Here is a 15,096-nt window from a genome sequence, read left to right on the forward strand (position 1 = left end):
ACTATGCAGTGAAGTACAATATTTATATTCCAATCAATTTATTTTATTTGGTAAAAATGAGAAAGTAAGCAATTTTTCAGTAATGGAGTGTTGTGACACTTTTGTATTTTTATGTCTGATTTTTGTAAGCAAATAGTTTTTAAGTGAGGTGAGACTTGGGGTACACAAGACAAATCAGACTCCTGAAAGGGGTACAGTAGGCTGGAAAGGTTGAAAACCACTTTTATATACCTCTACTTGCCGAAACAGCCCCTGCTCACAGCCTCACTGGAGTAAATCAGAGTAATATACTTGACAACACGAGAGTTGCTTCAGATTTACAACCATGTAACTGAGAGCAGAATCTGTCCCTGATTATTTTTTTAAGTTTTTCTTACATCTAGTACATTAGTAACTTGACAATGGTCAACATTTGCAAGATCTGGGATTATTCAGCACCTCTAATAATCAGCAAGTCTAGCTAAGTGCCTAAAGGGCTTGAGAAGCCTAACTCATTAGGCATCGAGGTTTGAATATTTTGAATTTTAGCCTTAGTTTTTAAAATTATTTTTGTTCTCTTTTTCAGGGCTAATTTAGTTTAATTTTACACAGCTACTAATAGGTATCAAGAGCATTCTTCTGTCTTCCCACTCTGATTGGTTTTTAAGGAATCCATTTCCAGCTGTCACTCAAGCCGAGATACTTCCATGAATTTCCATGATACTTCCAATTTCATCTGAAAAAGAATTACGTAGTTCAGTAGCGATCAAGTCTGAGTTCGGGCTGCTGAGATGATCACAATGCAGCCGCTCAACATTGGAGCTACTTTCTTCCAGATGTTCTATCCGGTTCCCTACAAGCACTTGTCTGTAATGTGTGGAAAGGGAAAAAAAGCGTTGTTAGAGAGGACTTCAATTTTGGAGACATGCTGCAGATCTCATGTAAATATAATTAGAGTTTATAAACATTATAGATTATTATATTCTAACACAAAAGGTATTGCATCCAACATGAGATAACTGTTTTGGACCTCATGATGATGGATAAAGATGAGTTAATTACTGGACTGGAAGCTAGTTGGTTGTCTAGCCGCTTACGATCATGACCTGATTACATTCAATATGGGTGCACAGAGCACAGTCCCAACCACTAATCTATACTCTTGGTGCTTCAAAAGGGCTAATTTCCCCAAACGGAGGGAAATTATGAGCAAAATTGATTGGGAGGAAAATTTTAGACAAATGTGTTTGAAAACTGGGAGCTCTTTAAGAAGAGTTTATTAGATGACCAAAAGACATGATTCCACAATCAAGAGGACGACTTTGGCTAAAAGATCCTCTGAGTTCAGTGGCAAAGCAAAGGCAGCAATAAGAAATAAAAAAAGAACATATAACAAATGTAAAAAGGGAAAATTGATATCAATCTATATAAGTTAGAAGTTATGACGTGTAAAAAAAACAATAAGAAGTTAAAGACAGCAGGGAAAAGTCCATGGCAGTCAGAGCTAAGTAAATTAGTTAGGAACAATTGTTAGGAACAAAAGAAATTTGAGCAATGGCATAGGCCCATTACTAGGTAAATATAGTGCGATAGTTAATGATGATTCAGAAAAGGCAGAAGTTTTCAATAAATATTTCGGTTCTATATTTGGAAAGAAGCAGGATGATGTATTCATATCACATGAGGTTGATGAAGTATTTTCCAATCTATTAGTGACTAAGGATGATGTTAAACAACATCTAGTAGGGATAAACATTTTTAAATCAGCAGTCTAGATAACTTGCACCCAAGAGTCCTAAAAGAATTGGCTAAAGAGAACTACGGCTTGCTGATGTTAAATAAATCTTGGAATATTGGGGAAATTCCAGAAGACTGGCAGAGTGCTGATCTGCCAGTATTCAAAAAGGAACAAACTTGATTTCATTATTTCATGAGATTTATGAATGTGGCCGAAAAAGGTAACTGTGCAGATGTAATATACTTTGATTTTTACCACACAACATTTTGATTAAAAAATTAGCATTAGACAATAAAGCATACATTAAATGGATTAAAACCTAGCTAATTGCTAGCTCTCAAAAAGTAGTTGTCAATGGGGAATCCTCATGGAATGGCAGTGTTTCTACTGGGGTTCCACAGAGAAAGGCACTGGGCCTTCTATTAAACATTTTCATCAATGATCTGGAAGTAAATATAAAACCATTACTGGTAGAATCTGTGGATGACACAAAGAGTGGAAGAATGGTAAATCATGAGGGCAAGGCAGTCATACAGTGCAATCTGCTTACTTAGTAAACTGGGTCCATTCAAACAAAATGCTTTTTTAATACAAGTAAATGCAAAGCTATACAGTTTAGGAACAAAGAACGCAGACTACACTTACAGAACAGGAGACTATAGCAGTGCCTGTGAAACAGGTTTAGGGGGCATAGTGGGAAAGTAACTCAACATGAGCTCTCACTGTGATGCTGTGGCAAAAAGGGCTAATGTGATCCTTAGGTGTCTAAACGGGGGTAGTGAATAGGGGGGAGAGAGAGAGTGTAGATGATTTTACCTCTGTATATGGCATTGATAAGTCTGATACTGAAATAGTGCATACAGTGCCGGTATCCACATACAAAAGAATGTTGAAAAATTGGAAAGGGTGCAAAAAAGAGAGACAAAACATTATTCAAGTGCTGGAAAAAATGCTTTACAGTGAGAGACTTAAAGAATATCAGCTCCATCTGCTTATCAACAAGAAGATTGAGAGGTGACTTAATTACAGTGTAAAGATATCTTTACAGGGAGAAAATACCACTACTACTAAAGGACGTTTTAATCTAGCAGAGAAAGGCATAACAAGAAGCTGGCTGGAAGCTGAAGCCAGACACATTCAAATTAGCAATTTTTAAATTTAAATAAATTCTTAATGGTGAGGTGATCACCCATTGGAACAAACTACCAAGGGAAGTGATACATTGTCCTTCTTTTGATGTCTTCAAATCAAGACTAATGCCTTTCCGGAAGATACACTTTGGGCCAAATACTAATTATGCTTTAGTCAAACAAATCTTATTGTACTCAAAACAGGGCTAGCTGGATGAGATGTAATGGCTATGGCTGTGAGTTTGTCACGGAGGTCATGGATTCTGTGACTTTCCATGACTTCTGCAGGGGCCACTACGGCTGGCCTGGGGGCAGCCTGAGCAGCTCAGGCAGCCCCCAGGCCAGCCACACCAGCCACTGGTAGGGAAGGCTTGGGCGACCCCCTTTTCCCCCCCCAGCAGCAGCAGGAGTTTCGGTGTGGGAGGGGGGTGAGCGTACTGAGTGGTGCTTACGTCGGGGGGGCTCCCTGGAAGTGGCAACATGTCCCTCCCTCAGCTCCTAGCAGATGGCTCCGCGCATTGCCTCCCCTGCAGCTCCCATTGACTGCAGTTCGCAGCCAATGGGAGCTGTGGAGCCGGTGCTCGGGGTGGAGGCAGTGCACGGAGCCCTCTGGCCGCACCTTCACCTGGGGGGAGCCGCAAGGAGCCAGGTAGGGAGCCTGCCAGCCCTACCAACTGCCCCCTCCAGCAACAGCAGGGGTCCTGGGCCGCACACTGCCCCCTCCCCAGAGAACCTGCGGTGCTCCGTGGGCTGTTTTCCGCAGAGCACCAGCGGCGTCTCTCAGGCCACCCTAAGATTCGGTCAGGGGTATATAATACAAGTCATCGACTAGTCATGGGCCATGAATTTTTGTTTACTGCCTGTGACCTGTCCATGACTTTTACTAAAAATACCTGTGACTAAAACATAGCCTTAGTAATGGCCTGTAATATACAGGAGGTCAGACTAGATTATCTAATAGTCCCTTCTGGCCACAAACTCTATGAAACCCTGGGCTGGTATGCCTGGCTATGGGATTTCAGTGTTACTGGATATATTATGCATAATTCTACAGAAACATTTTTCTCAGCCTGCCTTCCCTGTGAAAAAAATAAAACAGAAAAAATTAAAGAAAGGGATCCGGATTCAAAGTATGTTTCTACCCAGAAGAATATTCATATTTTAGTTACCATTGCTGTCTTGTTCTGAAAGATGGTGAGGAAAGGACTGAAAATATTAGAAACCAAGTATTATATCCTTATTAGGCCTTGAAACTTAGTGCACTTCCCTAGGAAATCCAAACCCTTCCTTTCTACCCTCTATACCTTGTTGCAAAGTCTGAAGCACTGATTACACACTAATAAGTTTTAACAATATCTCGAAATACCAGGGAAGGAAAATGCATTGGTTTAGAGGAAGAAGGGGAAGTAGTATAGTGAGAGCTGTATTTTTATTTTCGTAGATTTTGGGGGAACCTTTATATGAATCCTGGCAAGAGTTTTCAAAAGTCTTTGCAGGCTGCGATCCCAAAACTGACAACCAAGGGCCTGCTGCTGCACCTGCTGAATCCAACTGAAGTCAGACTGCACACGGGCTGGCAATTGCAGCATCAGGCCCTTAATATTTAAAAACAGTGAAATTGTTCACGACACTTTAGTAATAAAATCAATGATGTTTTGTGGTTAATATTAATGGAACATTATGTCACCTTTTGATGTTCCCCAGTACCACTTTCCTCCTACACAAGTCCCTTTCAGGACTGCACCACTCTTTAAAAACATTGTTATTGCAGGTAGCACTGTCTTATAAGACTGTTTTCCTTAGTGTGCAAGTAAACCTTTGGTCTCGGGAAGACATGCTGTGTTGCTGTTAACTTTTGTTCTGGGTAGAGGGAGCTGTGCAAGTAACACAAGAATTTCCCTTCATCTCCGATTACAGTAAATTCTTGAGGCAGGGTTGCCCCCTGGGAACTTGGCTTTGGTGTTGGGCTGAGATTCCTGAAAGAAGGGATTGCCCTGAAAACTGTCTGACCACCTCTGTTCCAGGACTGATGTATATGTGCAAATAAAACAAGTTACTCTTAATGCATACTGAGGTGCCATATCACTGATTTCATCTCCACTAAGAAACCAGCCTGCAAGGCCCTGGATATCTGCTTTTGCTCACAGAGAGAGAACATTTCTGTATTAATTAGAAGCTTTAGGCCCTGATCTTGCAACTGACAGCATGCAGGCAAACCCTACACCTATGTGGAGATATCTGCTGACTTCAACAGAGCCCCACTCAGGCAAAGGGGTATGTCACACCCATCCAATTGCTGGACTTGGGCCCTAAAGAATGTTTTCTGCTACCTTTTCTCCTACCTAGTGGCTATTTTTTTAACCTTACCCTAATGATCTAGCAGCGGCAGCAGGAGGATCTTTGTCCTTAGCGTTACCAACTCTTGTGATAGTTGGAAAGAACTGGAGTATATGGTGAAACAGAATGAAAACAGGTAGAAAGTAAATCAAAAAAGGGCAGGTGTGTTGGGCTGGATAGCCTCTCCTGTTCCTAAAATTTCTTACAGTATGTTCTAACATCTAGAAAAACAATACACAAGATGAACTTCAAACTCTAAATAAACAATCCATCATCCAGTGTTCCTTTCAGTTATTGACACCTATAGTTTGTATAAAATGCCCCTAGGGTTTAATTGGTTACCATAGCACTTTCAATGGGTTACATCGGAAATACTAGTTACACTAGAGATTAATATGGCAATATTGTAATACTACACAATACATGTCCTACGTGTTCTCTCTCAATGGCACAGTATAAAAGCTCACCTAATGTTTAGTCTTTTCTGTGTAAGTCTTGCAAGTACTCTGTTTACAACGAGGAATCTCTCTTTCCTGGGAGAATATTACTTGTGTACAATTTCTCCCGCCAGTTCTTTAGGCACAGTAAATTAAAGGGAATTTGCCTCTGTAACCATGTAATTTTATGTTGGATGTGTTTCTTGTATTATGTATGTCTTATTTGGAAACTAGTTTGCCTCCTGCTTTGCAGTTTCTTTGGGAAAGCTGCCTTTTTGTATTGTTGTTACCTTTTGTTAATGTCCCAAAGGCCTTAGCGTGCTGATATATTAGACTGTATTATTACTCCCTTTTACTATTATATTATACTATTGTTTGTGTCTGCTTGTTTGTGATCTAATCTGGAACTTCTCTCTGCCTAACGGCTGGGCTAAATTTTTTGCCTCCTGATCAGCTTATGAACAGCAGTGGGCACAGCCTTCCAGATTCATCCATGTTTACACAAAGTTGTTTGCTCAAAGAAACCAGCAGCAAGCAAAGTAAACTAAACATGGACTGCATCAAATAAAAACCTTACTTAAGCAAAGTTCAAAATCTCCAGTAATGTTAGGTCTACAACCCCACTAAACAAATCAGTGCTATGTGTCAATGGGCATCGCTTTCGTTTGGTCTGTGTCACAGTCACAGAGGTTAGAGATGGAAATGAATGGCTAGATCACCTAGTCCTCCTACTTTTCCTGGAGAGTTCATAAAATCATAGAATATCAGGGTTGGAAGGGACCTCAGGAGGTCATCTAGTCCAACCCCCTGCTCAAAGCAGGACCAATCCCCAACTAAATCATCCCAGCCAGGGCTTTGTCAAACCTGACCTTAAAAACCTCGAAGGAAGGAGATTCCACCACCTCCCTAGGTAACGCATTCCAGTGCTTCACCACCCTCCTACAGAATTTTTTTCCCTAATATCCAACCTAAACCTCCCCCACTAAAGGAACCACTACACTCCCAGAAAACAAGCCACCACTGCACAAAGAGGGATGAAAGGGCATGTCAAAGCCTAGGATTGAACCAGGGACCTTTAGATCTTCAGTCTAATGCTCTCCCAACTGAGCTACCTTAGCAACTACAGAAAGGTAAGGTGACTTGCCCAAGGTCACACAACAGGTTAGTGACACAGCTGGGAATACAACCCAGGTTTTCTGAATCTGAGTCCAGTACCCCGTCCACTAAAACTTATGTTTTTTTGATGTAAAGTCACTTTTCACTGACTGGGAACTGAACCCAGGCTGTGGCAGCGCCAAATCCTAACCACTAGACCACCAGGGAGGCAATTGTCCCCTACTTTGTCAAGTCTAGCTTTAAATTACTCAAATGATGAACTGCATAATGCGAACATGAGTCCATTTGTGATCTCTCTCAGTGTATCCTGGTATGTCACACAGGCCCATGACGCTGAGAAAGCTATTATGCTCTGCTGTGTCACTGACTCAGAACCTGACTCTAACACCAAGTAGTACCTTGTTCTGCAAGCAGTCCCTTTGAAATGAGACATCTCATACATAAGGAGTTACCCAAAGTGAGTACGGGTGACAAAATCAGGCCTTTGAGCATCAGAGGCTACTAATGAGTAAACCCAATTTAAAATGCAGCCTTTCGCTTCCAGGCTGACCAGGACTGTGAATACCACAGAGGCAACATAGCTCCAGTTATAAGAACATGAGAGCGGCCATACTGGGTCAGGCCAAAGGCCCATCTAGCCCAGTATCCTGTCTTCCGACAGTGGCCAGTGCCAGGTGCCCCAGAGGGAATGAACAGAACAGGTAACCATCAAGTGATCCATCCCCTGTCGCCCACTCCCAGCTTCTGGAAAACAAAGGTTATGGTGGGCAAGTGATTCAAGTAATTTCACAGCAACCTGTCGAACTGATTACGGACCATCCAGCTGGTCACCGACCACGCGCCACTTCGATGGCTTCACGGTATGAAGGACACCAGAGCCATGAGGTGGTACCTTTCACTCCAGCCATATGACTTTCAGGTCATTCACCAACCCCGAAAGGCCCACGCAAATGCAGACTTCTTTTCCCGGGTAGGAGGGGAAAATGAGGAAGAGGGGCCACCACCAGACACCCTCTTAAAAGGGGGTGTGTGTGATGGGGTGTGCATACCCCACACTGGGACTGCGGGGGTTAACCCCACACTGTGGGCTGAGGAAGCCATGTCCCATGGCCCTACTGGGCATGCTCAAAGTGCAACACCAGGATAAGAGGGAGCAGCCTGGCTCAGTCTGGGTGGACTGTTGTAGGGGAAGGAGGTGTGTTGCTGGCTCCTGCTGAAGGGCTGCGGGCACTTCATGACGCAGAGGCCGGCTAGCTGACAGCAACCCTCAACCCCCCAGGGTCTGGACATGACTGAGGGAGAGGGAACTGGCGGAACTATGAAGCCACGAGATGCAGAGAAGTGGGTAGGAAGTAACCCAGGGAGTCTTTGTGTGGAGTTGGTTGGACAACTGGAGGCTAGCGTGGTGTGTTTCAGCCAGATCCCTGCTGAGCTGGTGGCAGGCAACCCTGCCTCTGATGGGGCCCTAGGTTGGGACTTGGAGGAGAGGGAGGGCCTGGGTCCTGCTGTCCTGGCTGCTGCCCACCATGAGGTGGTGGTCCATCCTGACGGTGACTGACTCTGGCTGGTAGGTCGCATAGCCCTGAGCCTGGGGGCAGTGATTGATTCCAACCACTAGACTGTGCAGCCATGGCTGGGGGTGCGCAGGTGTGACCGTGGGCTCAACCTGCAACATGGTCTAAGAAATGCTGTATGCAGAGGTAATATCACCCTCATATTCCTACTCAATATTTCCCTGTTTATCCACTCTGTTATCACAAACTCTTAACCACAGCATCACACTGGGAACCCTTGTTTAGTTGCTTGTTCACCATGACTCCTAACTCCTTCTCAGATGCTGCTTTTCCAGATATAGTCCTCCACCCTGTACATATGACCTACATTCTTTGTTCGCATGATATAAGACTTTGCATTTGGCTTTATTAAAATGCAAATTATACGATTGCACCAGCTCACCAAGCAATCCAGATGGCTCAGAACAAGTGGCCTATTCTCTTCATTATTTCCCAATCTTTGTCTCGTCTGCAAACTATTGGTTGTGCTTTTATATTTTCTTCCAGACCATTGATAAAAATATTGAATAACATTGGGCTGAGAACTGATCCCTTCCGTAGGCCAGCTAATAGAAAAAATGTCATGCTTTATGCACTGATATATATAAAATTAAGAATGTAGTCATTCTGTCATTTCAAGGTGAGTCAGGTTTGTGACAGATATTGCAACCCATGCAGTATCTTTGGGGACCATTTGATTACATTTATGAATGGTTTAGTATGATAGTGTTCTGCTCTATGGTGGAGGGTTACCACAGGTCTCCAGTGGGGAGTGATTTAGGTGAGCCACTTAAACTGTAAACAGCCCCCGATGTACCATCCCCTAGGGGTGGTTCTTGCATATACTGTCTCAAAGTGGGTTTTCAGAGACTAAGAATATATAAAGGCTGAGGTTAAATGGAATCACTGTCTTCCTTCTGATTCAGCAAATGGACAGGACCTTTGGTCCTAAGCAGACCCCAAACCTTGCTGAAGGGTTGGAAGGGATGTTGGCCTACCAGTCTCACCGTGTGGAAGGTGGGTGATTTCTGGTATGTTTAGTAAGCATGTAGAACTTGTGGTTTTTTTTTTATATTCATTGTGTTGTCTCTGTAATGGTTTTGCCGTGTGAATAAATGTATTTTGCTTTGGAAGATCTGCATGGTACTTGTAACTGCTGGTACACACTGGGCATTGTTCTCCAAGAGAGAGCACAGACCAGGTGCTGGCATTTAGGTAGACTGACTTGCTGAGGATACCACAGAGTATGTCAGGGGGCTGTACAGTCTTTACATCCCAGTCTGAAGGAAGCGGGACAAGGGTCCCTGCTTAGAGACTAGTGACAGCTGGAAACCTGAGACCTCATTGGGCACCCCTGGAGTGCGACAGAGGTGGGATACAAGTGCAGTTACTCTGATACTGTGAACAAGTGTTACATGCTGATTATAACGTGAATTAAACATATCATCTGCAGTATAACAGCCTTACTTACTTGACTGGTGTTGACCCAGATCGGGACATGTAGAGCAATATAAGGAACAGAAACCCCACAAATGCAGCAAGCCCAACCCAAAAGGCTATGACAATTGAATCTGTTAAAAAAGAAAAAAGAAGCATGCAGCATCAACGATAGAGTATCAAATAAAAAATGTGCAGATAAAACTGATCTCAAAGCATTTTATACCATTTAATTAATTAAATTTTTACTTTACCACTGAATGGTATTATTCTCGCTATTCATGATGGGGGAAATTGAGGCACAACTTGATTAAGTGACTGTCCAAAGTCATATTGCAAGCCACTGTATAGTGTATCTGGGAATGAAATAAAGCAGGGATCGGCAACCTTTGGCACACAGCTCGCCAGGGTAAGCCCCCTAGCGGGCTGGGCCGGTTTGTTTACCTGCCACATCCGCAGGTTTGGCCAATCACAGCTCCCACTGGCCACGGTTCGCCGCTTCAGGCCAATGGGGGCTGCGGGAAGCAGTGACCAGCACATGCCTCAGCCCGTGCCGCTTCCCGCAGCCCCCATTGGCCTGGAGCGGTGAACTGCAGCCAGTGGGAGCTGCGAATGGCCGAATCCGCGGACGCGGCAGGTAAACAAACTGGCCCAGCCCGCTAGGGGGCTTACCCTGGTGGGCCGTGGGCCAAAGGTTGCTGATCCCTGAAATAAAGCAATCCTAATTCTAGTCCCCTGCTCTAATCACTAATGTGACCTGCACTACATATATCTTTGGAAAAGCAATATATTACACATAAGAAGGTTTTGAGAATTTTATCCATTTGCAGATTACACAACTCAGTTCCTACCACAGAATCTCGGAACTCCAGTGTATGCACCTGTTATTTTAAAGGAAAACTGCACCCATATTGCTCAGCCTAACAGTCTATGAAGCAAATTCTGCCCTTAGATGCATGAGTTCCTATTGAACTCAATAGGAGCTCTGTGAATGCATTCAAAGGATGGAATGTGATCCTTAAGAAACTCTTGCCAGCCAGGAATTTTAAAATTGACCTTTCAGAGTCTAAGGATGGAGGGAACAGCTTGTTGAAAAGTGCTAGGCTCACAAGCAACATCAATGTGTCAGTCCAATGGAAAATTCTGTACCGTAGCTTTAGCACGTGCTTGACTGTCAGAAGTGTGTGTTTAATATTTAGATAGCATTTCTAGGACTGGCTGCTCTCTTCTGGGGTCAGTGTGGAACTGTGCTACCCAGCCTTAATATCATGAGGTGCCGGGGCAGAACATCTGTGAAGTGTAATGAATTTATAAGCAGACGTTAACTTCTGTTGAGGTGAAAAGCAAGGGTCATTGACTCAACAGGCAAATGTTTACTAAGATAAAATAAATATTTATCTCAAAGAACAAAAAACTGACGTTCATTGAAATAAACTCAATGTGTAGGATTACGTGCTTCTACTGAAAGCACCTGGAATGTATCAGCAATTAGAGCCATAAATTAATTTTACATGGGGTACCCATTTTATTCCCTATTAAACTATCTAAAGTTAGAACTCACCTATTTAGGATTCTTATCAGGCAGTTGAGATTTGGCCACACTAACTAGATTTGGGTCACTGACTAACAGGATGGTGCAAAATGATGGCAAGAAAATTCCAAGCCTACTAGAGTTTCAACTCATTTTGGTTTGAATTTTGAAAACAAAATTCAATCCAGGTTTAAAGAAGGAATTGCCAAGTGGAGTCAAGGCTCAGAGTTTTGACTCGGATTCAGGATGCTGTACAGCTCCTTCAAAAGACCCTTGCCAGGCTCTGAGGAGGTATAGAACACCTATAATGCAGCCCCCTGAAGACTAAAGTTGGGGAAGCAGCCATCTACAGCACCTGAAGATGCCAGACATGTGATAAACAAGCCAGACAGTGCCCCAGAAATATTAGACTGCAAAGCGGGGATTGTAGAGCACTGGCCTGGCCCCTCTCCCCAGTAAGTCTTTAAAGTAAGGAGGGAGGCTCTTGTATTGGGAGAGTCAGTGTTCATACTCCAAGCAAACCTCAAGGGCTTGAAATGATGAAAAACAGTGTGAACTGCATCTGGCGGTTTGGAGTCATAAAACTCAACACAAACCAGAACTAGAGGGGATTGTCCAGCTTTAATAAGAAATAGTGTTATTCATGGAGCTCACTGGAACCAATCAAGGTACAACTATTTACATATGTAATGGAGGATAACATCACTCTAGCTCTCAGGGTGGTATTTGAACTTGGGAGATAAACAGTAGACGTTTCCTGTTTTCAGCCTTTCACCAATTGGGATTTTCTTCTTTTCTTTAATAGATTTTATTCTAACAGTTGATAAAAGATTTTTACATGACTATATTTTTTCACCTGCCTTTTTATAACTCGATTACAGGGTCCGCTTAATTTATTATTTTAGTAAAAAAAAGGGTAAAACTGCCCAATGCTATTAATAGAAAGAAAAATCTTTGAGTAATTCTCTGAAGTGATGCATCATTCCTCTTGTCCTCATGGCTGGCTTCAGATTCATCAGCAAGAGAAACTCAGCCCTGTAATGTTCATATTGGACCAAAGGAACAAAAGTTTGCATTAAAATTGACCTGCAGAGGAGGAGAAAATTGCTTATTTCCTTTTTTGCTTTGTTTGAAGTTGAAAATTCAGGTTTAGTCCACTCTAGAACATTGGCGAATAGAAAACTAGTGATATTATGACATCTCACAAGAGACTGAAGCTCAGATGCAGCAATGCACTTAAGCCTGTGCTTAATATAATCCTGCATACAAGGCCCCTTGGGTGCTCTACTGTCCCATTTTTGCTGATCCAGCTGTGCAAAGGGGACTTACAGCTGGTTTATGGCAGCAGTTGAGGGTTCCTTTAGTCTAAGGTAATCCTCAACTTTGCCCATCCCTCCAGCACGAGCAGAGTGACCTTTCCAAGGCAGGGCCAGAGCACAATGGGGCCTTGAGGACCATTATCTGCCAACAAGTTAGTAGCTGTGTCAGACCAGGGCAACTGCCCCGGTGGTCCAGCAAGGGCATCCACTCTCAGGCTTTCAGCTCCCAAGCTCTTGCCTCTCTAGTGGATACATGCATCCCTGCCTTCACTGTGTTATTCCCAGCACAGAGTTGCTCACACACTTGTTTTCTTTCTCTTTATAGATTGTTAATAGGTGTAATTGCTACACTTATAAGTTACCCCACAGCACTTCCTATGCAAGCTTACTTTATTCTTAAGGTAAAAAGCATTTCAGAGAAAATATTAAAAACCATAAAAGACCCTACATACATGCTAATATGTTTACCACAGCTCACTCTAACAGGGATTCTGGCAGGAGCACTCCTTTAGTTTCCTCACCCAAGGAGATTCCTTGTGGTTACAAGTTCATCACAGCTCCAGCTCAGAACAAGCACCCAGACCATCCAACCCTACCCTAAGGATTGGGGTCCTTTGTGGACCAGGGGTCTTGTCCATTTGCTAGAGCAGGATGAAAGGCCTGAGCCAGTTTAAAACTAGGCTATTTATCCAAAAAGCCTTTCTTTGTCTGTTAGCCCCTGGAGGTCTACGCAAACCTCTCCAGAGGGGTGGCTTCAAAGGGCTGATAACAGAGGAAATGCATTGGCATCCCCCTTCCTACTAGAGAAGGTACCATAAAATTCCACAAGAATCTTACACTATTGCATTTTTAATACAATGTACACAAAGGTATTAAACCTAATTCATTAAGGTTTAAATTAATCCAATACAGTTTACTTAGGATATAGCAAGATACTGGCAGTCTGTCACAGCAGTTCTCTATCCTGTGCAAGGGTGGTTCAGCCTCCAGCAGTCCCTAAAGTCTTCAGAAGAGGCTGAAAACAGATGTAAAGACACCTATTCCCCAGCCCTTCCCAGGTGCACCAAGCATTGTTCTGCTCCACCTGGAGGTTAACCCCAGGATTTTTCAGATGTTACAGTTTCAATATTATCAATTACGTTGCACTACAGAGAATGTTTCTTGTATGGCTGTTATACAAATAAGCAAAAGTCTTTCAAGACTATAATTTATTCTTTGTAGACTAGATCATTGATGACAATGTGAAGTTTTTTGAACCTTTAATATAGCACTTGTATATATTCTAACATTTCTTTGGTAATAGTAAGTTGAACAGGAACCAATAATGCAATATAATATTTGTCTTTTGTCACTTAACCATAAATTCCACCTGTCTGATACATATTGGTTTTTAATTCATCTCTGGTGAATTTATCCTTTTGGCTTCCACAGGATGAAAACATGGAGTTACACTAGGAATGAATTTGACCTATCATGTTAAGTAATAATTTAAGATTTCATTAATATTTATTACACTCAAAATGGAAATTCTAATTTTCTCTAAGTGGAGTTATTATAATTGGATGGAATGACTGACATCTTATTTCTTCATCAATTGAAAATAAATATCAAAGGCTAAAGGAATCTACTTCCATGGCCATACTGTATATATGATTCATACAAGCACTTGGTCTTAGGTTTGCACAGCACCCAATGATGCCCATTATAATGCATTATTTTTGTTATAGTAATAAACATCAATATGATTAGTTAGAGATGAATGTCAGATAAAGTGTGTGTGTTCAGCTTCTTGTTACTGATTAACCAAAATTTAACTTGTTTCTCCATTAAGATCTAAAAACTTATATAAATTTTAATGCAAGCCTGGCATTCCATGAAGAAAACCACTATTACTGACAAAAAAAATCTATATAGAGTAACAAAAGATTATTTTGTTACTCTATTATGCAAACAGTTAAGAGTACAACAAACTACTGATTAACATCTCAGAATAGGCTTCCATTTAGTAAATAGTTTTTAAAAAAATCTCTTTCCAATTAGATGGGTTAATATCAAAATCTTTCTCAAATATATATACTGTACAGTAAATGAAATAATATTGCAATATTAGTATCAACTACCATTAGAACCTAATAAGTGTTGTGAGCGTTTGGAAATACAGAGGGTCATCTATACAAATTATGCATATATATAATCCACTATAGTCTACGTTACAAAGAGAAACATGATAGTGAAGATATTAAGGGAGCTTATTCAACATATTTTGTTCTTATCTAACTCTTAACATACTAGATCAGCAGCTGTTACTATGCAATACTTACATTTATTAGCCTTCAACTTCCTTTCATCTACAGGAACTGGATCCAAATAGTCCCAGTAATATTCATAAGACCAATAATACTCAGATGAGTTTGTTCTGATAGCCATTTCAGTAGCGCATTTCAATCAGCTCAGAACTCCAATCTAATACTCTTTTTATTTTCCACCACACTTCAGTGTCCTCATATAGAGATTGCATA

General features: G+C 41.9%; 1 protein-coding gene and 1 non-coding gene across 2 annotated transcripts; both read right to left on the bottom strand.

Moving 5' to 3' along the window:
* Positions 1-228: 228 nt before the first annotated feature.
* Positions 229-15,004, bottom strand: MRAP (melanocortin 2 receptor accessory protein). Its single transcript, XM_074946727.1, has 3 exons — positions 14,899-15,004; positions 9,762-9,861; positions 229-846 (listed from the first exon to the last, which is right to left on the bottom strand). The coding sequence occupies exons 1-3, from the start codon at positions 15,002-15,004 to the stop codon at positions 669-671; spliced, it is 384 nt and encodes a 127-aa protein (XP_074802828.1). The 3' UTR covers positions 229-668.
* TRNAF-GAA (transfer RNA phenylalanine (anticodon GAA)) lies at positions 6,667-6,739 on the bottom strand. Its single transcript has one exon. It is a non-coding gene; the product is annotated as a tRNA-Phe (tRNA).
* Positions 15,005-15,096: the final 92 nt, after the last annotated feature.

Source organism: Natator depressus, chromosome 1 (assembly GCF_965152275.1).
Source record: "Natator depressus isolate rNatDep1 chromosome 1, rNatDep2.hap1, whole genome shotgun sequence".
Lineage (NCBI taxonomy): Eukaryota > Metazoa > Chordata > Testudines > Cheloniidae > Natator > Natator depressus.

What these genes read in the sequence shown, in the direction of transcription:
- MRAP (XM_074946727.1), bottom strand. Translation starts at nt 15,004, where the DNA reads ATGGCTATCAGAACAAACTCATCTGAGTATTATTGGTCTTATGAATAT. An exon ending in GAAGTTGAAGGCTAATAAAT is followed by an intron (nt 9,862 to 14,898) that starts GTAAGTATTGCA and finishes CTTTTTTAACAG; the next exon opens with ATTCAATTGTCATAGCCTTT. An exon ending in TCTGGGTCAACACCAGTCAA is followed by an intron (nt 847 to 9,761) that starts GTAAGTAAGGCT and finishes CACACATTACAG; the next exon opens with ACAAGTGCTTGTAGGGAACC.